At 45.4% G+C, this 26,850-nt stretch overlaps 1 protein-coding gene across 8 annotated transcripts in view; it reads left to right on the top strand.

Annotated features, from left to right (window-relative positions):
- SYNGR4 (synaptogyrin 4) overlaps nt 1-26,850 on the top strand; it is a 126,482-nt gene that overhangs the window by 84,038 nt on the left and 15,594 nt on the right. For 6 of the 8 annotated variants that reach the window (XM_075839961.1, XM_075839964.1, XM_075839960.1 and 3 more), the window contains one exon: nt 637-687. The exons of the other annotated variants lie outside the window; for them this stretch is intronic. In XM_075839961.1, the coding sequence (XP_075696076.1) occupies nt 637-687 (51 nt within the window). The remainder of the gene's footprint in view (nt 1-636; nt 688-26,850) is intronic. 8 annotated transcript variants of the gene reach the window in all.

Raw genomic sequence — 26,850 nt, 5'->3', positions numbered from 1 at the left:
AAAAAAAAATTCGTAAAAGCATTGACCTGTGGTGAAGGATTGCAACGGGCCAGATCAACGTTGGTGGAGGTCCCTAAGGAAAATATTGGATTGGGACCATCTTCTTTTTTTAGGAATGCATATGTATATAAACGTAGTGAATTCTATTCATGCCATTATGCTGCTGGTGTATTTTTACATATTGCTTCTCATGCCATACAGAGTGGTGTATATCGCTGACCCGTTACACTTAATTAAAGTGCAGAAGAAAACTAATGTGGGCCAACGTGGTGCTGGTGTATGCAGGGCTGCACCTACCATGAGGCGAGTTGAGCCTCTGGCCTCAGGCGGCACCCTGCAGAGTCTCAGAGGGGGCCGCATTACAGAGCTGTTGGCCGACGTTTCCACCACTTATTAGCAGCTGCAAGATGTGCTGCCTCCTTGAGAGAATATCTCTCCTGTGCCACCTTAATAACCCCCTCCTGACTCCCGCCCCCTGTTCTCCACTCTTCTGTCGCTATTGTAATGTGATCCTGCTCAGTGTCGGGACGGAGATGGCGGCCGAGCAGCGTGTCTGCACTGCACTGCTGCCGGCATGAAGAGGCTCAGGGGAAATCCTGCCATGGACTCACCACCTCTTCCTGATTTTCTCTGGAGTATCCCTGTATATCAAGAGAAGATCCATATAGGCAGCAGCATGCACAAAAGGTAAGTGTAATGTGTAGTGTGTACTCTATGTATGTATGTATGTGGTGTGTAATGTCTGTACTGTATGTGTAATGTATGTGTGTCTAGTGTGTGTGTATATATATATATAGAAAAAGCAAAGTAAAAGCAGCACCGTTCCTCCAGTACAGGGTGCACAGGTACCTGTTCAGACACACGACCAGCGTCCCAAATTCACAGCAAATCCAAAATACAGGTCAGCACTCCAAATTCAGTGAAAAAATTGATCTTTTGCTTGAGAAAGGCCCCATTGAGCAGGGCTGAAACGTTGCATGTATTGATTAAAAGATCCATTTTTTCACTGAATTTGGAGTGCTGACCTGTATTTTGGATTTGCTGTAAATATATATATATATATACATACACACACACACAAGTATGTAATGTATGTACGTACGTACGTACGTACTGTATGTGTATATTTGTGTAATGTGGGTGTGTATGTATGTATACATATATATATATTTGTGTATGTATCAGAGTGTGTGTAATGTATTTATGGCCTCAGGCACATGACCGCTTTTTCTCGGCCATAATTTATTCGCATATTTGCGGATAAATTGCGGATCCATTATTTTCTATGGCACTATGCACATGACCGTGGTTTACACGGATCCATGCAAATCCAGACCGCAAAAACTCAAGACAAGTAATTTTACGGTCCGGATTTACCAAAAATGGTGAATTGTTGTGGATCTGTGAATCCTAATGATACACAAATTCACAACTAACCAGTGCGGTCGTGTGCATGAGGCCATAGTGTGTGTAACGTATGTATGTATGTATGTGTGTGTGTGCGCAATATATATATATACATACATACATACATTACATATACACACACACACACACATGAAAGCCGATAAGAAACTAAGCGGCACAGCGCTCACCCGAGCACTTCTGCTTTTCCGTTTTAGCGATCGGGGGCTGCTAAGTGCTCAGACCCCCAATGATCAAAACTTCTGAAATTTTACTATGACATGTCAAAAGTTTGTTTTAAAGCTTAATTACACTTTAAGTGACAGTTCACAAAGAGTTTTTTTATACGTTTTTTGACGCGAAAACCGTGTCGGAAAACACCCCAGAAACGGTCGAAAATGCCTCCCACTGATTTCAATGGGAGGCAGAGGCATTTTTTTCCCGCGAGCGTAAAAACCGTCTCGCGGGAAAAAGAAGCGGCGTGCCCTATCTTTGGGCGTTTACGTCTCTGGCCTCCCATTGACATCAATGGGAGGCAGATAAAGTTTATTTTGCAGCGTTTTTGATTGTTGCGATCAATGGACGCGAGCAAAAAATGCTGCAAACTACATGCAGGAAGATCAAAATCTGCCTGCAAAAAAACTCTGTGTGAACATACCCTTAAGGAAATTTTTTTTGGGTGTTTTAAGTTATGGGCTTATTTCTTCTAACTATTTGAATATTTTCCCTAATGTAACTGTAATGACGGGGTAGGAAGACAGACAGGTGAGCCCTAATCTACCCGCCACTTAGTCCCTGCCTACTTGCACGGCCCGTCCTAGGCGACGGCGTACAACTGGGCGACGGTCCCTACGCTCAATATGTGTACGACAGACAAACAGACAAGGGTACACAGAAGCTAAGGGAAATGGGGCAGTTGCCCACGGCAACACCGTGAGCAACAAGAGTAGTGAACAAGCCGAGTCAAACCAGGAGTGTACGAGGTACCAAACGCAGAGCAGGAGAGTAGTCAGTAAAGCCAGGGTCAATATGAAGCAGAGGTCAATAGTACAAGAAGCAGCAACAGAGCAAGGAAACAGGCAAAGGAGGAGCAGGAAATGAAGGTATAAATAGACAGGGCGGGAGCTAGCTCCGTCTGGCCAGGCTGTGATAGGCTCTCCCACTTCTCAGCCTCCCAGCCCGAGTGGTAGATGATCGAGTCACTCGATCAGACTTAGGAGCAGGTGCAGAATGATTAACCACGGGCGTCGACACAGAAGCGGTGTCTGGCAGATCCTTTACAGTAACTGTATTTATTCATATATTTGTACTAATAAAGATGGGGGCAGCCATCTTTAATAGCATCTGTGTACGTGTTTCTGCATGACACATACACAGGTGCTATATGGCGCACCCAGGGCATAGGGTCGGCTCCCATCCCTACTTTCCTATCTCCTACTGGAGCCATTTTAACTTTGAACTGTACATGTATGGTTCACAGCGACCCTCGCTTCTAGGGGGAAGACGGGCGCCATTTTTTCTAAGAGCGACAGCCACTGCAGTCATCGCAGGAGCTGTCTGTTAATTGAAATTAATTGCCAGGCCCTGCCTGCTGTGAATGCAGGACCGCCCGTCAATTCATTTGACTTTTCACCTCCTCCTGCCCCACACCCTTATCTAACACTTCAATGTGACTGCTAGTAACCCCGGTCACGTAGCTAATACAGGGTCTCTTCTGTCACTTTGGGAATCCATGCATTAGCATGTTCTGGTGCACAGGACCTCCCAGATGCGTCAGAATTATTAATAACGATTAATATTTTTGCTGGATCTTTAGGTCCCGAGCGCCACAGTAGAAACTACAGTTCATTGACCTCTGGTTTCTATTGCAGCACAGGGGAGAAGAAAGAAGACAGAAGACTGCAGTAGGTGAGTAGAAGTATTTTTATTTTTCATACTGGTTATGTTTTGTATTGCAGGTTCTACTGGACCATTTGGACAATGTCGTAGATTCGTCGGATTACTTCAATGATCTACATTTTTTTTTTAATAAAATGGTCACAGGGTTATGTGAGGGGAGTTTTTAATTCAATTTATTTCAGTTTTTATTGGCAGGAGAACTGTCCTGGAACAATGAGGCATTGGTAGCTTCCTTCTGGCATGGCCTATCACCCGAGATCAAGGACGAACTTGCTGCCCGGGATCTACCATCTACCTTGGACAACCTGATTCTACTTGACACGAGTGGACATAAGGCTCAAGGAAAGATCTCAAGGTGTTCGACAAGAGAGACGGCTTCCTAGACTGGTGCCCAACTTCCAACAGCCCCTCTTGTCTTCTTCTACTGCTCCACCTGAGGTCCCTATGCAGGTGGACCGGCTTAAACTGTCAGTCCAGGAGAAGCAGCGCAGACGCACCTCTGGACTCTGCCTATATTGCGGTCTCACTGGCCATGTCGCGCGTCTGTGTCCCCAGAAACCAAAAAACCCCAACGCCTAGGATTTATTGGGGAGACAACACTGGGCGATACAGCATTTAATAGAGAACTCTCCTCCAAACTGTTCATTCCTGTGACCATTGTCGCAGGCGAGAGGCCCCATCCGGTCTCTGCCTACCTGGACTCTGGCTCTGCAGCAAATTTCATCTGCCAAGACCTTGAGGACCTGCTTCATTTGCCCACTGTTCTGCTGGAAAGGCCGTTGACCGTTGCTTCGGTAGATGGACTGCCTCTGCCTGATCCAATTTTGTATGTGACCAAGCCGTTGAGGCTTCAAGTGAGAGCTCTTCACTCCGATCTCATATCTCTTTGTTTGTCCTGCCCAAGGCTGTCAACCCCGTGCTGCTGGGTATGCCTTGGCTCCAGTCTAAACGCACAAGTCCAGGATTGGAATTCCGGAGAGGTTCTCCAGTGGGGTCCCAAGAGTCTCAACCGCTGTCTGGGACATATATCCATCCGCTTCACCCTCCTCCGCATCAGTCATTGGCAGGGTTACTCTCAGTTTGCAGATGTCTTCGACAAGAAGGAAGCAGAGACGTTGCCTCCACATCGAGAGTATGATTGTCTTATCGACTTGATTCCCTATTCGTCCCCTCCTCGCGGTAGAGTATACTCTCTCTCCTTACCGGAGACCCAGTCTATGTCGACCTACATTAAGGAGAATCTTGAGAGGGGCTTCATACGTAAACTCTTATCCCCGACCGGGAAAAAAGAAAAAAAGATTGATCCCTCCGACCCTGCATTGACTACTGGGGCCTCAACCAGATCACCTATTGCCTTTGATCTCGGAACTGTTTGATCGCATACAGGGGGCAATTTTTTTTTCTAAACTGGACCTGCGGGGGGCCTACAATCTAATCCGGGTTCGTCAGGGTGACGAGTGGAAGACTGCATTTAATACACTTGATGGGCACTATGAATACCTTGTTATGCCCTTTGGCCTATGTAATGCCACCGCAGTGTTTCTAGAATTTGTCAATGACATTGTACGTGATCTCCTGTATGTCTTTGTTGTGGTGTATCTCGAAGACATTTTATTTTTTTCCCCAGATCCAGTAACTCATCAGAGAAATGTCCGCCAGGTTTTGCTTAGTTTAAGGGAGAATCATCTTTATGCAAGTGCAAATGGAGAAGTGCGTGTTTGAAAGAATGTCTCTACCCTTCTTGGGCTATATCATCTCCGATCAGGGCCTCAAGGTGGACCCTGAGAAGGTAAAGGCTGTCCTGGATTTGCCTCGCCCTTAAGGCTTAAGGGCCATACAACGCTTTCTGGGATTCGCCAACTTCTACCGGCTGTTCCTTCCCAACTTCTCTTCTTTGACAATTCCCATCTCTACTCTCACCAAAAAGGGCATGAATGCCAAGGAGTGGACTCCAGAAGCGGAAGCCGCGTTCAAAACCTTAAAAAAGGCCTTCACGTCAGCCTCTATCCTTCATTATCCTGATGTATCCCTATAGTTTTCGTTGGAGGTGGACGCCTCCTCTGTTGGTGCTGGCGCACTTTTGTTCCAGAGAGGTTCAAAAGGCAAGACTGTGGTATGTGGCTATTGCTCCAAGCTTTTTTCTCCCGCAGAGCGCAACTACTCGATTTGGGATCAGGAGTTACTGGCCATCAAGCTGGCTCTGCAAAAATGGAGACACCTACTAGAAGGCACAGCTCATCCAATCCTGGTCGTCACGGACCACAAGAACATGACCTATCTTCAGACGGCCCAACGGCTGAATCCTCGTCAAGCCAGGTGGTCACTGTTCTTTGCTCGGTTCCAGTTTGAGCTCCACTACCGACCTGCCGACAAGAATGTGAGGGCCGATATCTTGTCTAGGTCATTTGAGACAGAGGACACTGTGGAGTCCCCACAGAATATTATTGATCCTTCTTGCATCTTCTCTGTCAACCCTCTGCTAGTTAGAGATATTCCTATGGGAAGGACTTTTGTACGTCTGGCAGACAGAGGAAGAATCCTTCGCTGGGGTCACAGTTCCAAGCTGGCAGGTCAAGCGGGTGCCCGTAAGACCCGAGACCTAATTGCCCGTCAGTTCTGGTGGCCCACGCTGCCCAAAGACATCACAGACTTTGTCTCCTCCTGTGCGGTTTCTGCAGCAAATAAAGTTGCCCACTCCAGACCAGCTCGTCTGCTCCAGCAACTGCCTGATGCCCACTGGCAACATATTGCAATGGACTTTGTCACAGATCTGCCCCTCTCTGCTGGATGCAGTGTGGTCTGGCTGGTGGTGGATCGATTTTCTAAAATGGTTCATTTTTTTCCTCTGACTGTCCTGCCTTCTGTTGCTCGACTGGCTGATCTCTGCGTTCAACACATCTTCCGTCTGCATGGCTTGCCTCTGCATATTGTCTCGGATCGAGGTGTCCAGTTCACCTCGAAGTTCTGGAGAGCACTCTACGGTCTCCTCGGTGTAAAGTTGGACTTCTCCTCGGCCTATCATCCTCAGTCCATTGGTCAAGTCGAAAGGGTTAACCAGATTATGGAGAACTATCTGCGGCACTTTGTCTCCAGGCGGCATGATGACTGGGTGCAGCTGCCCCCGTCGGCTGAGTTCTCCTATAATAACCATACTAGTGAGTCCACCACCTCCAGTCCGTTCTTATTTGTCTACAGCCAACATCCTCAAATACCTCTTCCTGTCTCTACTATGTCCCAGGTGCCTGCAGCTGACTCTACCTTCAGGGACTTTCTGCATATATAGCAACAGACCCGATCTATTATTCTGCTGGTGGTGGACCGCATGAAGAGAAAGGCAGACACTAGAAGACGAGAACTTCCCCAATTTCTTCCAGGTACAACGGTCTGTCTGTCTTCCAGGAATATCCGGCTGTGGGTTCCGTCTTGCAAGTTTGCTCCCAGGTTCCTCTGACCCTTCGATATTCTGCTGCAAATTAATCCTGTATCTTACAAGCTTCGGCTGCCTCCTACCCTCAGGATCCCTAACTCCTTCCATGTCTCCCTGCTGAAGCCCGTGGTCCTGAACAGCTACTCCAGGACTCCTAGTTCCGCAGTGGCTCCTGGCGGCTCGTCATGGACTTTCGAAGTAAGGGAGATCCTGGCTACCAAGAAAGTGAGAGGAAGGACGTTTTATTTGGTGGATTGGAGAGGATTTGGTCCAGAAGAGAGGTCTTGGGAGCCAGAGGAGAACATCGATGCCCCTGTCCTCGTGAAGAAGTTTCTCTCCCGCTCTGGCCCTAAAAGGAGGGGAGTAAGAGGGGGGATACTGTAACATCTATGGCCGCGGACCGTCGTTCTGACTTACCCTCTGACGGCCGGGGCCATGGACTTGTGATTTCTCGGCGGCATCTCCCTCCTGGGAGACGCTGGCACTCACTTCCTGGTTCAGTAATTGTCTCCCGCAGGGCGCATGCATTCGCGCGTGCACGGCCTTAAAGGGCCAGTACGCATCCAGTTGCAGTGAATCTGCAATCAACCCAGAATGCTGCTGGACTATAAACTGCGCTCTGCCCTCTTTTGATCATTGCCTGAGCGTTGTTGTGTTACCTTAGTTTGTCTTGCAAATGGTCTCCTAGTCTTTTCCAGTTCCCAGTGTTACACGTTCCTGCTGCCTGTACCATGTATCCTGTGCTACCGTGCCTCTGTGCCTTCTAGAGTTGAAGTCGAGTTGTGTCTTCCGCTGCATCTACTGTGTTAGACCCACCGGGTGTCTGCCTGCTGCCGAAGATTCATCTTAAGCCTGAATCACCGCTACTGTCTAAATTGCCACAGGTACCCTTTCTGGGCTATAGACATTGTATTGTACCTGGTTGGCCAGCTGCCTTTCTGCTACACGGTCGGCCCAGTGGGTCCACACCCCGCATCGTGACAGCGCCTAAGTACTAACTTGATATAAGTAAGGTAACAATTAATAATAAAGGGGATATATCATCCCCGTAGGGAGTTATAAATGGTACCAGCATAAAAGGACACCACAGTGCATAGTAGTTATATTCTCAGGTGGGGTGATTATGTGAGCGGGCGTGTTCCGTGAGGTCTTTCGTCTCTCCCCTCCTCACCTGTTCAGAGCATGGTGTCTGCTGCAGGTATACTGTGTGGTTCAGCAGTACTCAGTACGCACAGGCAAAATTGTTGTGGGACTCTGGTGGCTGTTTGATGGGGCTGGAGGAGTATGCTGGAAGTGTATGCCAAGTGGGACACTGCTGAGGTTTACTTGCTTCCTTATTAACTGTGGTGTTTGCTTAAGATCCCTAAGTGTTTCTTATGCTAATCTCATTGTACTGCATTGACTCATCACTCATTGTGTGCCTCCATTGCTGCTAAACTCCTCCAGCGCTGTAGAGTCCCTCCACTGCTGCAGAGTCCCTCCACCTCTGCAGAGTCCCTCCACTGCTGCAGAGTCCCTCCACTGCTGCAGAGTCCCTCCACTGCTGCAGAGTCCCTCCACTGCTGCAGAGTCCCTCCACTGCTGCAGAGTCCCTCCACTGCTGCAGAGTCCCTCCACTGCTGCAGAGCTCCTCCACTGTTGCAGAGCTCCTCCACTGTTGTTGAGTTCCTCCATCGCAGATGCGTTCCTCCACGGCTGCTGCGTTCCTCCACGGCTGCTGCGGTCCTCCACGGCTGCTGCGGTCCTCCACGGCTGCTGCGGTCCTCCATTGCTTCCGAGGTTCTCCATTGTTGCTGAGTTGGTGGTGAGTTCCTCTATGGCTGCTGATCTTCTCCATTACTGTTGAGAAACTCTACTGTTGAGGTCCTCCACTGCTGCTGAGCACCTTCATTGCTGCCGGGTCTTTATTTTTTATTTTTATCGCAGTTGGAGCCCTCTATTTGCTGGGATCCTCTATTGCTATTGAGTTTCTCCATGTTTGCTGTTTTGTTTTTTGTTTTTTCTTTTCCATTGTTGCCGGGTTCCTTCATTGCAAATATTTTCCTCCATTGCTGCTGAGTTCCTCTATGGCTGCTGAGTTTCTCCATTGTTGTTAGGTTTCCTCATTACTGTTGAGTTCCTTCATTGCTGTTGGGTTCCTCCATTGCTGTTTCTCCATTTCTGTTGGGTTCCTCCCTTGCTGTTGAGTTCCTCCATTGCTGCCAACTTCCTCCATTACTGCCAACTTCCTCCATTGCTGCCGACTTCCTCCATTGCTGCCGACCTCCTCCATATCTGCCGAGCTCCTCCATTGCTGCCGAGTTCCTCCATTGCTGCCGAGTTCCTCCATTGCTGCCGAGTTCCTCCATTGCTGCCGAGCTCCTCCATTGCTGCCGAGTTCCACCATTGCTGCTGAGCTCCTCCATTGCTGCTGAGCTCCACCATTGCTGCCGAGCTCCTCTATTGCTGCCGAGTTCCTCCATTGCTGCCGAGTTCCTTCATTGCTGCCGAGTTCCTTCATTGCTGCCGAGTTCCTTCATTGCTGCCGAGTTCCTTCATTGCTGCCGAGCTCCTTCATTGCTGCCGAGCTCCTTCATTGCTGCAGAGCTTCTTCATTGCTGCCGAGTTCCTCCAGTGCTGTTGTGTGCCTTCATTGCTGGTGAGCTCCTTCACTGTTGTCAAGACCCTCCATGGCTGTGCAGAATTCCTCCAATGCCGCTGAGCTCCTTCATTGCTGTGGAGCTCATCTATCGCTGCGTAGTTCCTCCTTCCCTGTTAAGTCTCTTCATTGTTGCTGAGTTCTGCCACGGCTGCTGAACTTTTCCACTGCTGCTGAGTTCCTCCATTGCTGCTGAGCTGCTCCTGAGTTGCAGAGTTTTTTTATGGGGAAGATAAACGGCCTGAATATGCCAGCTAAAAAACAGCCCGAAAAGGGCAATTCTCAACGCAGATCAGGAATTGTCTACCAGAATCCCAGGAAGGATAAAACTCCCAAAATTGTGATAAATTCCTTAGCTCCCCAATGTCAGCAAGGAGATAAAGGTACTACTTCAATACGCTTTTTAGGAGAAGTGGTCTCACCTATTATTCTGGACACCTCAGATACCAATCCAAGGTCTCAAATTGAACTCCAAGGGTTGGACAGCCCTCTGCTACTACAGGAGATACTAAGTACAGTTAACGGAATGGACTGTAAAGTTAAGGGCTTGCAGGTTCAGATAAATGGGATAAAACTCGATATTTTTCATGAATAAAGTCTGATGTGTTGGTAATTCGTAATAGAATCGATGAGGCTAAGGGCAGAATTACCCTCCTGTAGGACTCTATGGCCGTATTCTCAACGGAGGTTACGGAACTTAAACGAGATGTCAAACTCCAACAGTTACTGATATGGAGGATAGAGCTAGGAGATACAATCTGAAATATGTGGGATTCCCGGAAGGGGTGGAAAACAAAGACTAAAAATGTATGCAGGAATGGATTCTGCAACAGATAGGACCTGTCACGTTCTAGGGGTATGTGGACCCACTAAGCTGCTCCGCCGTAGCGGAGTAGCAGCTGGCAAAGTCACAGTCTATGCAAAGTTCGAAGCACATAGTCAAGACAGTCGCAGAGGCTTTGGTACAGATGGGGCTTGACGTGGCAGGTAGCGCCAGATTTGGTAGATAATGCCAGGAGTGGCATGTGACACCAGATGTGGTGTATAAAAGCAGGCGTAGTGGATAACACCAGACATGTATAACAGCAGGAGTAGCAGATGACACAACATGACTCCAACCCTAGAAGAGCTCAGGAGCAAACACAGCACGGGATACAGGTAGCAGGGCATGGGAACACTGGGAGCAGGATAAAGGGTTTAAACGTTGCAGAACTTTGAAATACCGAGGAACCTGGGAGCGAATTTGTGAGAAGCCATCTTGAGTCTAATGTTTCTTGAGGATAGCCATATGTGACTGAGACGGTAACTAAAATTTCCCAAATAGAGAGCCTTAATAAAGTATCCCCCTCAGTGGGTCACATGCACACTTTGCGTAGTTTGAGGACGTATTTACAGACTATGCTACAATCTACTAAAACAGAGTAAAAAGGACACGGCACCACATAGTGCAAATCAATTTGTCGTATACATGAGCAAAAATGATGATAAATGCTCACCGTGAGGTTGCAAATTACTGGCAAGTAATTGCAATATAGAGGAAAGCTGCTGCCAATCCCAAATGCAAACACCCAGAGGAGTTGCCAAAAGTAATGGTTAGTGAGAATAAAAAACGGGATTATAAAGGCGCTGCTTAATAAGATAAATATATAAATTTATTAGATTGTCATAGAAAAGATGCAGTGATAGAACAGATGCTACGCGTTTCAACGCCGGACTGGCGTCTTCATCAGGCATGTAAAACAGACAGAAAATACACATGTATATATACAAATGTTGTGATAGTCTTAATTGGGCCAATTCAGACAGAGCTGTGGACCAAAAACACAGGCAGGTCAGAGTTCAGAGCAAACAGGTAAAAAATTACCATAATACCAAAGTGTGCTAAAATGATCAAATCGATGCAAATTTATGTAAGAAATAATTGGTTAAAACAAGGGTAGACAGCAATTGCATAGTTAATACGGGAACTTGCAGCGGACTAAAAGCTTATAAAAACAAGGATGAACCATGCAGTAGGGGTTAAAAGACAAGAGATGCAAAAATTTGTGCGACTATTTGGTTTGGATACGTAGGGACAATCCATATAACTTTAATGTAAACAGACCAAAAAGGCCGTAGCCAAGGCGACCGCAAACAGTACGGTGGCCGGTGGGGTCCAAAGGGCAATGGAACGCATGGTGGCACGCAAACGCGAAGGAACGCGCGGCACTGGAAAGAGAATACAGAGGAAAGAAGAGCAAACAGAAAACAATGAGCAGTAAATACTATGATTGAATAATTACAGGAAGGATAAATGATGTAATGATAAAATAAACATACATTGTCAGGAATAATACGTAATAGAAAAAAAGCAGGATTGGTGTAATATTTATGTAATATTGGTGTAATAGACGGGAGATTTGATAACAGGGAGAAAGGCAGATATTTGATGGGGAGAAATAATAAGGGAAATTGATAATCATGAGCAGTGAATGTAAACACAATACTAATAAGAAACTAATGGAAATTACAATACAGGAAATACATCATTAGTATTGCATAATTAATACGTAAAAAATCGGACTAAAAAACGTAATAATAATTAAAACGAGAATAAGCCTTGTAGTAGGGGTTAAAAGGACAATAGATGCAAAGAATTCGTGTAACAAATTAGGTTTGGATACGTAAGAAGAATCAATATAGCCTAATGCAATTAAACAGTAACGGCCGTAGCCAAGGCGACCGCAACAAAGTACGGTGGGTGGCCGGTGGAGTCCAAAAAGCAATGGAACGCATGGTGGCACGCAAACGCGAAGGATCGCGCGGCGCTGGACAGAGGATACAGAGGACCGAAAAAACAGAAGGAAACAGTGAACAGTAAGTAAAAAAATTGCTAGGATTAAATAAATACAGGAAGGATAAATGATGTAATGATAAAATAAAATAATATAATAATAAAAAATAAACGTACACTGTCAGGAGTAAAGAAATCTAATGATTGAATAATGGATAATATAAAAAAAATCAAGATCGGTGTAATATAAGGGAGATTGGTATAAGGGAGAAAGGCAGATATTTGATAATCATGAGCAATGGATGTAGATAACATTACTAATAAACAGCAGATGGAGATAACAATACAGGAAATACATTATTAATATTAGTCCAATGCAGACTCTGTGATATCGTTGAGGCCATTTGGATATAGAGTCCCCAGTTTGGAAATCCCAAAATGTTCTCTATGTTTTAGTCTGATAAACCTATTATATATGTCCACAGGGATAATTTCAATAGGGGTAACAGTAATGGCATCAAAATTGCACTTATGTTCTATAGCGCATTGGCGGGATACAGTGTTTGGAATAACCATTTTTTACATTGGATCTATGTTTATTAATCCTATTTCTAAGGGTTTGGGTAGTGCGACCCACGTATTGACGATTGCATGTACATTGAAGCAGATAGATTACGTAACTGCTTCCGCAGTTCAAAAAACTTTTAATCTGGAAACATTCATTGGTTACTAAGGAGGTAAAATCTGTTTTTTTATTTGCAATATTCAGGCAACATAGGCATCTAGCTTTACCACAGCGATAGGAGCCATTTATAATCATAGGCATTTTTTGGGGGTCCTGCCTGATTTTATGAAGTTTGCTAGGTGCAATCAAATTCCTTAGGGTTTTAGCCCTTCTATACGTAATCTTGGGCTTAATTGGAAGAAGGGTTTTCATAAATTGGTCGTTCATGAGGATATGCCAGTGTTTTTGAAGCGTGGAACTAACCAACCTGCTACCTTTATTAAAAGTGGTGATGAAATTGCAACTGAAATCAATGGACTTTTTAGTATCATGAGTAACAGGATTTATACACTCGGATTGTGTTAATGCTCTCGCCCTGGATTCAGCACCCTTAATCAAACTTAACGGGAAGTTTTTTTCTTTGAACCTCTTTTTCAGAAGGTTACATTCAATGGAGAAATCTTTATTGTTAGAACGGTTTTTTCGTATCCTTTTGAACTGGCCAAAAGGTACATTTCTTAGCCATGGTGGGTAGTGAGCACTCTTGAAATTCAGATAACTGTTAATATCGACTGCTTTGAAATGGGTTTTTGGGGTTATAAGATGGCCATTCTTCTCAATCGTGAGGTCAAGAAAATCTATTTTGTCGGCAGAGAAGACATGTGTGAAGGAAATGCCAAAAATGTTGTTATTAAGGTGGTTAACAAATGTAGTAATCACAGATGAGTCCTTTGATGATGAAAAGAAGGTCATCAATGTAGCGTTTATAAAAAATGATGTTATCTCTATAAATGTGATCTCCATATATGTGTAACTCTTCAAAGACTCCCATGTACAGGTTGGCGTATGATGGGGCAAAACGTGACCCCATCGCACAGCCTTTTAGCGGTCTATAAAACTTTCCTTCAAATGTGAACACGTTGTGTGTTAGTATAAAATCAATGCAATTTATTAAAAAATGTATCTGATTGTTCGGAAAACGTGAATCAGAGGTTAGGTATGAAGTGATGGCTTGTAAACCAAGGTCATGCGGGATATTTGTGTACAATGATGATACATCGGCTGTTAAAAACCAGAGGTCAGTGAGATCATGAAGAGATTGTAAATTATATAATTCTCTAATCAGATGGGTAGAGTCTTTCAAGTATGATGGGAATTTAGCGACGTATGGTTGGAGATGTACAGGGTGGGCCATTTATATGGATACACCTAAATAAAATGGGAATGGTTGGTGATATTAACTTCCTGTTTGTGGCACATTAGTATATGGGAGGGGGGAAACTTTCCAAGCTGGGTGTTGACCATGTTGGCCATTTTGAAGTCGGACATTTTGTATCCAACTTTAGTTTTTTCAATGGGAAGAGGGTCATGTGACACATCAAACTTATCGAGAATTTCACAAGAAAAACAATGGTGTTTGGTTTTAACGTTACTTTATTCTTTCATGAGTTATTTACAAGTTTCTGACCACTTATAAAATGTGTTCAAAGTGCTGCCCATTGTGTTGGATTGTCAATGCAACCCTCTTCTCCCACTCTTCACACACTGATAGCAACACCGCAGAAGAAATGCTAGCACAGTCTTCCAGTATCCGTAATTTCAGTTGCTGCACATCTCGTATCTTCACAGCATAGACAATTGCCTTCAGATGGCCCCAAAGATAAAAGTCTAAGGGGGTCAGATCGGGAGGCATTTCTTCTGTGGTGTTGCTATCAGTGTGTGAAGAGTGGGAGAAGAGGGTTGCATTGACGAGCTTAGCTGTTAAGTACCTGTATAAGTGGAACACCGATAACATTCAGTATTTGGGCATTAAATTGGCATATCCAAGTTCCTTGCTGTTTTGTCATAATTACTCTCCGCTAGTCTCTAGAGTGTCGACTCTGCTGTGAAAAATGTCCACCTCACTTATTTCCTGGGCTGGTAGAATAGCGTTAATCAAAATGATGGTGCTTCCAATTATCTTATATAAATTTCGGTCTCTATACCCTTACTGTTTTCTTTTATCCCTCGATTGCAAAGGGAATTGTCCCAATTTATTTGGAGGAAAAGGTCCCCCAGAGTTCGTATGTCTATTTTGATCAGACCATGGCAGTCGGGGGGGATGGGAGTTGCTGACCTTTACAAGTACTATATGGCGACTATATTGGATCAGGTAGGCAGCTAGTGGATGTCCAACAATAGGAAACGATGGGTGGACATAGAACGATATGCGATGGGCTTATCCCTCATAGTGTGTTTGAGAAAGTCATCTTCCCCTGGTGTTTCTGCGAGGGTTAAGTTGTTAGGGACACAGGCCTCAATTCAAGCGTGGTCTTATTTGCTTCGATGCCATACAACTGATGATAGTGGGTCTTTGAAAGCTATGCCCCTTAGATATTTGTACTCGATGTTAGACAACATTAAAATTGACGCCTGGGAGGCTGCAGGTATGACGACTATTTTGTCTCTTTATAGGGATTCCTGTTTTAGATCGTTTCAGGATTTGTCTTCTTGTTATGGTATTCCTAGAACAGATTTCTATAAGTACCTCTGTATCAGACATGCACTTTCTTCAGCGGATGTCTACAGCCCGTTTCTTCCACGTCAGGCTATACATTTCTATGCTAATAATCTCTCTAAGGTGAAAGGTATTTCCTTATTCTATGGTTTATTTACCACTCATACCCCTGCTGCTAAACTTTCGTATATGTCCACATGGGATATTGATCTGGGTTTTGATATCTCTCTCCCAGATTGGTTTAAAGCATTGGCATGGGTGAGAAGATCCTCTAAGAGTTCCATACACTGGGAAATGTCTTGGAAAATTGTTTTCCGATGGTATCTTACACCTGCACGTGTGGCTAAAATGTCGGCCTTTGTATCGGAATTATGTTGGATGTAAAGTAAAGGGTACATACATGCATATGTGGTGGGAATGTCCAATTCTGTTCTCTCTCTGGGAAATTGTTTTCTGGCTCATATCTAAAAATTTTAAGTTTAATGTGACGGCTTCTCCTGGATTGGCCTTGTGCTTCCTGGGAGTGGATCTCCTTCCCGCTTTTGGGCGTGAGGTTTAGTCTCACACCATTATGGCTGCGAGACTTATGATTGCTCGCCAATGGAAACTGGCAAATCCTCTGAGTAAAGTGGAACTAGTCAATCAAATCCAGTTTTCCTATCTTATGGAAAAGTTGTGGGCCTCTAAGACTCACTCGGTAGCCAAATTTTAAAAAGCCTGGAAACCGTGGAGCGAATTTGCTCTAATCCCAGATTGACCCACACTGCTCCTTCCCCCTTTGTTTGATTTTGTTAGTGTGATATGCACTCTGGCAGGTGCCCGTACACTTATAGTGTTTTGTCTCCTGTTGTACAGAGGGCTTTATGTATAACAGTGCTTTTTTCTCTTTTGTATACTATATTTTATTATTTATGAATCCCTGTGATGTGTTGTATTGTATGTGTTATTTTATGTTATGTAGTTTGGGGAGATCCTCCTGTTGAGTATTCTCCCTGATTGGTTTTGTCCTTTCACCAAAAATGTAATAAAAACGTTATTGTAAAAAAAAAAATTTTTTTCCATCAGTCTTTCCATTCCACAAGATAGATAATGAATTGTCAGTGTTTCTGGAAGCCAAATCGGGTGACCCAGATTCAGCGAAATTATGGGATACACTAAAAGCATTCATTAGGGGAATTGTTTACAAAAACCAAAACATTATTAAGAAAACCCAGTATATTCAGCAAGGTATTATTTTAAAAAAACAACTAGAGGAGGCGGAAAGGCAATATGTACATAATCCTTCAGAAGCTACTGATTCTCAACGGAAAGTATCCCAAATGAAATATGAAAACTTGATACTGGAGGAAGCACAATCAGAATTTTTTTTGAGTTGCAAACAATACTATTTTAATGCTAACAAATCAAGTGAATTTAATTCCTCTGTTTGCATCTTTGAGGGGGAAAGTTAAAGCATGCAATAAATTACCATTGACCAGGGCTGCAAAAATTGCACTGATCAAAATATTTTTTTGACCTAAATCACAGGCCCATATACCTAGTCTACCCTGGTCCCTGACACATCTATGGACCCCCTTGAGACCCTGGCTCAGCAGATGCAGGGCCTCTCCCTGCAGGTCCAGGCCCTGGCTCAGAGGGACAACCTGCGTGATGCTTCCCTGGTAGTGCCCTCCACCTCACCTCTTGTACCCCACCTCAAGTTGCCTGACCGGTTCTCAGGGGACCGGAAGACTTTTTTCTCCTTTTGGGAGAGTTGTAGGCTCTATTTTCGCTTAAAGCCCCACTCCTCAGGTTCTGAGAGCCAGCGGGTGGGTATAATAATGTCCCGGCTCAAGGACGGTCCCCAAGAATGGGCCTTCTCCTTGGCTCCTGATGCCCCTGAACTTTCCTCTGTTGATCTTTTCTTTTCTGCTCTCGGGCTCATTTATGACGAGACTGACAAGACTGCCTTTGCCGAGAGTCAGCTGGTGACCTTACGTCAGGGTAAGAGACCTGTAGAGGAGTATTGTTCTGACTTTAGGAAGTGGTGTGTAGCTTCTCGGTGGAATGACCCTGCCTTGAGGTGCCAGTTTAGATTGGGTCTGTCGAACGCCCTGAAAGACCTGCTAGTTAGCTATCCCTCTGCTGACTCCCTAGATCAGGTTATGGCTTTAGTGGTACGACTTGACCGACGTCTCAGGGAACGACAACTTGAACGTTTTTGTGCCTTCTCCTCTGACTCCCCCATGATGCCTCCCGAGGTTGCGTTGCTTCTGTCTTCCACGGAAGACTCGAATGTACCTATGCAACTCGGGGCCTCTGTGTCCCCCCAACAACGTAGAGAGTTCCGCAGGAAGAATGGTCTCTGCTTCTACTGTGGGGATGACAAGCATCAAGTGAACAACTGTCCTAGGCGTAAGAATAAGCAGCCGGAAGACTTCCGCGCCTAAGTGATCATCGGGGAGGTCACTTGGGCGCACAGGTATTTTCCGTTAAGATGAAACCTAATAAAATCTTGCTTCCCTTTCAGGTCTCTTTTGGTGGTAGGTCTGCTACCGGTAGTGCCTTCGTGGATTCAGGGTCTTCTGCTAATATTATGTCTGTGGAATTTGCTATGTCTCTAGCTATGCCATTGATTGATTTGCCTAAACCTGTCCCGGTAGTGGGTATCGACTCCACTCCTCTTGCTAATGGTTATTTTACACAGCATACCCCTGTTTTTGAACTCCTTGTTGGCTCCATGCATTTGGAGCAGTGCTCTGTACTGGTGATGCAGGGATTATCGTCCGATTTGGTTTTAGGCCTTCCCTGGTTGCAGTTGCATAATCTCACGTTTAACTGGGATACTGGGGATCTTACCAAATGGGGTAATGAATGCATGACGTCATGTTTTTCTGTTAATTCTATTTCTCTCCCTGAGGAGGTGAACACTCTACCTAAGTTTTTTCAGGACTTCGCTGATGTTTTCTCTAAATAGGCCTCCGAATTGTTACCTCCTCATAGAGAATACGATTGCGCAATCGATTTGGTACCAGGAGCTAAGCTCCCTAAGGGTAGGATATTCAATCTCTCTTGTCCCGAACGTGAAGCCATGGAGAGTATATCCAGGAATGACTGGCCAAGGGTTACATTCGCCCCTCTACTTCTCCGGTAGGTGCTGTTGTCTTCTTCTTCGTAGGGAAGAAGGATGGTGGTCTTAGGCCGTGCATTGACTACCGGAACTTGAATAAGGTCGCTGTAAGGAACCAGTACCCCCTTCCTTTGATTCCTGATCTCTTCAATCAGGTTCAGGGGGCCCAATGGTTCTCTAAGTTTGATCTACGTGGGGCTTATAACCTTATCCGCATCAAAGAGGGGGATGAGTGGAAGACTGCGTTTAACACGCCCGAAGGTCATTTCGAATACCTCGTCATGCCCTTTGGGTTGTGTAATGCTCCCGCGGTCTTCCAGAATTTCATAAATGAGATTTTAAGAGACTACCTGGGGGTATTTCTTGTAGTGTACCTTGATGACATACTGGTGTTTTCCAAGGACTAGTCCTCCCACATTGAGCATGTCAGGAAGGTGCTCCAGGTCCTTCGGGAAAACAAACTTTGCTAAGACCGAAAAATGTGTGTTTGGGGTGCAAGAGATACAATTTTTGGGTCAAATCCTCACTCCTCATGAATTCCGCATGGACCCCGCCAAGGTCCAGGCTGTGGCGGAATGGGTCCAACCTGCCTCCCTGAAGGCGTTACAGTGCTTCCTGGGATTCGCTAATTATTACAGGAGATTTATTGCTAACTTCTCGGTCATCGCTAAGCCTCTTACGGATCTCACTCGCAAAGGTGCTGATCTACTCCACTGGCCTCTTGAGGCTGTCCAGGCATTTGAGGTCCTTAAGAAGTGCTTTATCTCGGCCCCAGTGCTGGTTCAGCCCAACCAAATGGAGCCATTCATCGTGGAGGTTGACGCCTCCGAGGTGGGAGTGGGTGCTGTCTTGTCCCAGGGTACCAGGTCCCTCACCCATCTCCGTCCCTGTGCCTACTTCTCCAGGACGTTTTCGCCCACTGAGAGTGACTATGATATTGGCAACCGCGAACTCTTAGCCATTAAATGGGCATTTGAAGAGTGGCACCACTTCCTGGAGGGGGCTAGGGCACCAGGTATCGGTTCTTAACGACCACAAGAATCTGGTTTTCTTAGAATCTGCCCGGAGGCTAAACCCGAGACAAGCTCGATGGGCGTTATTTTTTACCAGATTCAACTTTTTGGTCACCTATAGGGCTGGGTCTAAAAATATTAAGGCTGATGCACTGTCACGTAGCTTCATGGCCAGCCCTCCTTCGGAGGAAGATCCTGCTTGTATTTTGCCTCCAGGTATAATCATTTCCTCTATTGATTCTGATTTAGTCTCCGAATTTGCGGCTGATCAAGGTTCAGCTCCCGGGAACCTTCCTGAGAACAAGCTGTTTGTTCCCCTGCAACTCCGGCTAAGGGTACTTAGGGGAAATCATGACTCTGCACTATCTGGCCATCCAGGCATCCTGGGTACCAAGCATCTCATTGCCAGAAACTACTTGTGGCCTGGGTTGCTTAAAGACGTTAAGGCCTACGTCGCCGCTTGTGAGGTTTGTGCTAGGTCCAAGACTCCCAGGTCCCGACCAGCGGGCTTACTATGTTCTTTGCTCATTCCCCAGAGACCTTGGACCCATATCTCCATTGGATTTTATCACCGATTTGCCTCCATCTCAAGGCAAGTCGGTGGTGTGGGTTGTAGTAGACCGCTTCAGTAAAATGTGCCACTTTGTGCCCCTCAAGATACTACCCAATGCTAAGACGTTAGCTACCCTGTTTGTCAAACACATCCTGCGTCTCCATGGGGTTCCTGTCAATATTGTTTCTGACAGAGGGGTACAATTTGTTTCATTGTTTTGGAGAGCCTTCTGTAAAAAGTTGGAGATTGATCTGTCCTTCTCCTCGGCTTTCCATCCTGAAACTAATGGCCAAACGGAGAGGACTAATCAGTCTCTAGAACAATATTTAAGGTGTTTTATCTCTGACTGTCAACATGATTGGTTCTCATTCATTCCCCTCGCCGAATTTTCCCTTAATAACCGGATCAGTAACTCGTCAGGGGTCTCCCCCTTTTTCTGTAATTTTGGGTTTAATCCACGGTTCTCCTCCGTTTCACCTGGTAGTTCCAACAATCCCGAGGTAGATGTCGTTCATCAGGAACTGTGCACAGTCTGGGCCCAGGTTCAGAAGTACCTAGAGGCGTCCCAGAGCATACAAAAGACTCAGGCAGATAGAAGACGTTCTGCTAACCCCTTGTTTGTGGTTGGGGATCTGGTGTGGCTATCTTCTAAAAATTTGTGCCCCGTCCAAGAAGTTTGCTCCCCGGTTTATAGGGCCGTACAAGGTCATTGAAGTCCTTAACCCTGTCTCCTTCCGACTGGAGTTGCCCCCGTCTTTTCGAGTGCACGACGTCTTTCATGCCTCCCTCCTTAACCGCTGCTCCCCGTCCTTGGCTCTCTCGAGGAAACCCCCGGTCCCTGTTCTCACCCCTGAGGGGGTAGAATTCGAGGTGGCCAAGATTGTGGACAGCAGGATGGTCCAAGGCTCCCTCCAGTACCTGGTCCATTGGAGAGGATACGGACCTGAGGAGAGGACTTGGGTACCCGCCTGGGATGTTCACGCTGGGGTATTGCTCAGGAGGTTCCACCTTCGTTTCCCCAATAAACCAGGTCCACCTAGAAAGGGTTCGGTGGCCCCTCATAAAAGGGCGGGTACTGTAAAGGATTTGCCAGACACAGCTTCTGTGTCGACGCCCATGGGCAATCAGTCTGCACCTGTTCCTATGTCTGTGAGACTGACTCCATCTTCCACCACTCAGGATGGCAGGTTTAGGAGTGGGAGAGCCTATCACAGCCTGGCCAGACGGCGCTAGTTCCCGCCCACTGTCTATTTATACCTGCCTTTCCTGTTCCTCCTTTGCCTGTGATTCTTCTATGCTTGTTTCCTGGCTTGCTGCTGCTGCTTGTACTACTCATCCTCTGCTTGTTATTGACCTTGGCTTTCTGACCACTCTCCTGCTCAGCGTTTTGTACCTCGTTCTCTCCTGGTTTGACTCGGCTCGTTCACTACTCTTGTTGCTCACGGTGTCTCCGTGGGCAGCTGCCCCGTTTCCCTAACTTCTGTGTACCCTTGTCTGTCTTGCACTTACTGAGCGTAGGGACCGTCGCCCAGTTGTACCCCGTCGCTTAGGACGGGTTGTTGCAAGTAGGCAGGGATTGAGTGGCGGGTAGATTAGGGCTCACCTGTCTGTCTCCCTACCCTGTCATTACAGATTGGTTATCATTTATAAATGGATCTCAAAAGATTTCCCACGGGAAGTAGAATGGCACCATAAGGTGAATACAGTAATGCATTTAGAAAGATCATTTTACTTGACGTTAAGTAAAGAGGAAGGAAAAAGTATCTTGTGCATTAACAGATAAAAGAAAACTATTGAACAGCAGTAAACACATTTCTCTCTGCAATCCCTGTCCAAATCTTATAGAATATTGAGGGCATTAGTTATTGTTAAGTAATCACACAAATTCCTGAGTGATTTGACCTTGTTCTTGCATATGTTGGCATAATCATATACGATTGGGTTGATGCTATGAATTTTTATCCAGTTTTACTTGCAGCAGTAAATAATTTAACCAAATGGCTGCAGTCTGTGAGTCTGTTATCTATAGACTGTCTCTGTGTAGCCATTGATACATTTGACATCTATAACAAGATTTATGAAGGTTTAATTAGCCTGCAAGCTGTGTTGCGTGTGTCCTTCTGTATAGACCTAAAAGCTTGGCTTGTTGGTATCTGCTAGACTGTTGGTAGACATGTGAGATTAAAGAGGGCCGTACATTTTAGATAGGTGTTTGACTGACAGCTATTATTCCAGACCCCCTCCCATTCACACGCACGCTTGATTCTGCAGAGCGTACATGTGTTCTCAATGGGGAGGAGTAAGTCAGTGCTAAACACCAACCACAAACAAAAGGATTGTGCATGTTAAAATCCAACATGCCCAATTCTTCTTTTCCCCGACACCTTCTGTTGGGGGGGGGGGGGTCAGAACATCGCCATATACATTAGGTAGTCGATCGGACCCGTTAAAATGGGAGGGTTTTTACATTCATCTAATATGTATGGCAACCTTAAGGCCTGATTTGCTGAAGATTTCACCCTTTGCGTTGTACAAGGGCTAATAGGGGGCACACCGAATTGGTCGATCGTATGACCTGATATATTTTGCTGAGCTACACTGAATTTGATTGGTCAGAGCCCTCACTGCAGCTCCATTTAGACTGAGTCAGACACAGGCCGACCCTTTAAAAGTAAAATATATAATGTAATTGAATGCCCACAAGGGGACATATAAACATAAATTGATTACATTAAAAAAAATAGTTAAAGGGATCCTGTCACCAGCATTTTAGCTATAAAGCCAGCAATACCTGGTGAAAGTGGGTGAAAAATCATTGTCATCTAAGCTATAAATATGTTCTAAGTAAGCTCCGTAATTTTAGTATTCAGTTTTTCAGTGGTCCCACGCCATATGCAAGTGAGCAGAAAAGAGTAAAATCTTCATCTGAAAAGAGTCAGATTTTCATTCCTCCAGCATCTAAGAGTGGACTCCACCTCCTTCTTTTTGATTGATAGCTCCTTAGCCAGTCAGGGCCGGACAGGTGGTGGCAGTGGGCGTGGTTAAGAAGCTGCATCCCAGAGGGAAAAATAATTACCATAAAAGGCGGGAAAAGTTTAAACGACTATATTTACTGACAGAGGAGGACTTCAGGAAAGAAGAGAACAGGAATGAACTCTGGACAGCTGCGGCCATTGAGGGGTCAGGTGAGTTTAACAGGTAAGATGTTGATGACAGGATCCCTTTAACAGATACTTCCAAGCTGCATTAATCATTTTCTTGCAAAGGATGCACTTCCTACAGTGAAGGAAATAAGTATTTGATCCCTTACTGATTTTGTAAGTTTGCCCACTGTCAAAGTCATGAACAGTCTAGAATTTTTAGGCTAGGTTAATTTTACCAGTGAGGGATAGATTATAAAAAAAAAAAAAGAAAATCACATAGTCAAAATTATATATATTTATTTGCATTGTGCACAGAGAAATAAGTATTTGATCCCCTACCAACCATTAAGAGTTCAGCCTCCTCCAGACCAGTTACACGCTCCAAATCAACTTGGTGCCTGCATTAAAGACAGCTGTCTTAAATGGTCACCTGTATAAAAGACTCCTGTCCACAGACTCAATTAGTCAGTCTGACTCTAACCTCTACAACATGGGCAAGACCAAAGAGCTTTCTAAGGATGTCAGGGACAAGATCATAGACCTGCACAAGGCTGGAATGGGCTACAAAACCATAAGTAAGACGCTGGGTGAGAAGGAGACAACTGTTGGTGCAATAGTAAGAAAATGGAAGACATACAAAATGACTGTCAATCGACATCGATCTGGGGCTCCATGCAAAATCTCACCTCGTGGGGTATCCTTGATCCTGAGGAAGGTGAGAGCTCAGCTGAAAACTACATGGGGGGAACTTGTTAAAGATCTCAAGGCAGATGGGACCACAGTCACCAAGAAAACCATTGGTAACACATTACGCCGTAATGGATTAAAATCCTGCAGTGCCCGCAAGGTCCCCCTGCTCAAGAAGGCACATGTACAGGCCCGTCTGAAGTTTGCAAATGAACATCTGGATGATTCTGAGAGTGATTGGGAGAAGGTGCTGTGGTCAGATGAGACTAAAATTGAGCTCTTTGGCATTAACTCAACTCGCTGTTTTTGGAGGAAGAGAAATGCTGCCTATGACCCAAAGAACACCGTCCCCACTGTCAAGCATGGAGGTGGAAACATTATGTTTTGGGGGTGTTTCTCTGCTAAGGGCACAAGACTACTTCACCGCATCAATGGGAGAATGGATGGAGCCATGTACCGTCAAATCCTGAGTGACAACCTCCTTCCCTCCACCAGGACATTAAAAATGGCTCGTGGCTGGGTCTTCCAGCACGACAATGACCCGAAACATACAGCCAAGGCAACAAAGGAGTGGCTCAAAAAGAAGCACATTAAGGTCATGGAGTGGCCTAGCGGCTGTCAGTCAGCGACCGGCCTTGCCCACAATCGCGGGCCGTGATTGCGGGCACGGTCGTGTGCATGGGGCCTTACAGATGATTTGCAAAGAGGAGTGGGCCAAAATTCCATCTAACATGTGTGCAAACCTCATCATCCACTACAAAAAAACGTATGACTGCTGTGCTTGCCAACAAGGGTTTTGCCACCAAGTATTAAGTCTTGTTTGCCAAAGGGATCAAATACTTATTTCTCTGTGCACAATGCAAATAAATATATATAATTTTGACAATGTGATTTTCTGTTTTATTTTTTTTATATAATCTATCTCTCACTGGTAAAATTAACCTAGCCTAAAAATTCTAGACTGTTCATGTCTTTGACAGTGGGCAAACTTACAAAATCAGCAAGGGATCAAATACTTATTTCCTTCACTGTATGTCCTGGCAGGAATGCACTTCTGAAGCCAAGGTCGTATCTGATACATCCTTTTCTACTAATGGCTGTTACTGAGCCTAGGTTGCAGCGCGATCCAGGGCTTGTGTGAAAACTACGATTTTAAGATTCTCTAGCTGCGATCCAGCCTGAGGTAGAGCAGGTTGAAGTTGGAGCTGCATATATTTGGAGGAGGGGGGCAGCGAGGAACAAGCTGACAGCGTGCAGGGAGAGGAGGGGGCAGCGAGGAACAAGCTGACAGCGTGCAGGGAGAGGAGGAGTAGCTTCAGTCCAGAAAACGACAAAAAACAGTATTAGTCAATGCATTAGACTAAGTTTAGGGAATTCTTTTTATTGATTAGGGTTAAGCTGTGTTCACATGCTGCGGTCAAATTGTGATATTTGCCTTGATTTTCGCAGAATTGCTGCAAAATGGAGCAGTGTAACTGCATTTTTTTTCAATTGTGCCCAAAAAAATTGATTTCACCATGACGTGTGAAAAATCCTTACCCTGAGTTCACACATCGTGGATGTGCTGTGAATTTAACATGGATCACAGCTTTATCATTGCATAGGGTAAAATCCGCATTGAAGATCAACTAAAATTTGTGACGCGTGTATAGGGGGATGGAAAAGAATATACATATATAATCCACAATTTTTTTTGTATGCAAAAATTGCTTCGTGAATTTCTGTGGTTTCTGGTGTTTAAAAAAAATAATAAAAAGAATACAACCTGCGAACGTGAACATACTTGTGTGGTATGTATGGACTCCTTGCATCTAAGGCCCCATGCACACGAACATGTTTTTGCGTCCGCAATTCCCCCGCAAATGCACGGGAGAATTGCGGACCCATTCATTTCTATGGTCCCATACACACTATCCGTGTTTTCACGGGTCTCCGCATGTCCGCAAATCTGTGCCGCAGAAACTCAGGACATGTCTTATTACGGCCCGCAAATTCGATGCGGACATGCCCATAGAAGTCAATGGGCCCATGGAAAATGCGGGTACACCTCCGTGTGTCAATCGCAGTTTGCGGATTTGCGGAAGTGTTGCTAGGCGACGACCGGGAATGAGTTCTGTCGTCATCCTGTTTTACCTAGGCTTTTTTTTTTTTCCGCATTTTGCGGATTACATACGGATGAACTGCGGATTACATACGGATGAACTGCGGAGGACATTTCACGGAACACGGTCCTGGAATTTGCGGACCAGAAAAACACTACGGTCGTGTGCATGAGGCCTAAGGGTATGTGCACACGATAGCAGGCATTTACGTCTGAAATGACAGACTGTTTTCAGGAGAAAACAGCTGCCTCGTTTCAGCCGTAATTGCTCCTCTTCGCATTTTGCGAGGCTTCTCTGACAGCCGTAAATTTTGAGCTGTGCTTCATTGAGTTCAATGAAGTACGGCTCAAATTACGTCTGAAAGAAGTGTCCTGCACTTCTTTTGATAAGGCTGTATTTTTACGCGTCGTCGTTTGACAGCTGTCAAACGACGACGCGTAAATGACAGGTTGTCTGCACAGTGCGTCGGCAAACCCATTCAAATGAATGGGCAGATGTTTGCCGACGTATTGTAGCCCTATTTTCAGACGTAAAACGAGGCATAATACGCCTCGTTTACGTCTGAAAATAGGTCGTGTGAACCCAGCCTTACAGTTCTTTGCTTTGCAGAGCACACTTTGTTTGCATAAGAAGTCTGCTTGAGTACACATTTTGGTTTAATCCTTTCACGCCGACAATCTGTAGATTCACGTCTTATCCGCATATACCCCATGCAGATAGGACGTGAATCTGCAGACCTCTGCTTCTGTATAGGGGAGAGCGCTCTGACACCGGCAGGGGCCGATATCCCAGGGTCCCCAGCAACCTGTTTTTTGATAGCTGAACCGATTGGTTCGGCTACAGAGAATATGATCACCGTTATTAACTGCTTTCTGACCGCC

This window comes from Rhinoderma darwinii, chromosome 10, assembly GCF_050947455.1.
Source record: "Rhinoderma darwinii isolate aRhiDar2 chromosome 10, aRhiDar2.hap1, whole genome shotgun sequence".
NCBI classification, from domain to species: Eukaryota; Metazoa; Chordata; class Amphibia; order Anura; family Rhinodermatidae; genus Rhinoderma; species Rhinoderma darwinii.
Note: the sequence above shows the minus strand (reverse complement) of the source record. Positions and strands in the feature narration are given on the sequence as shown.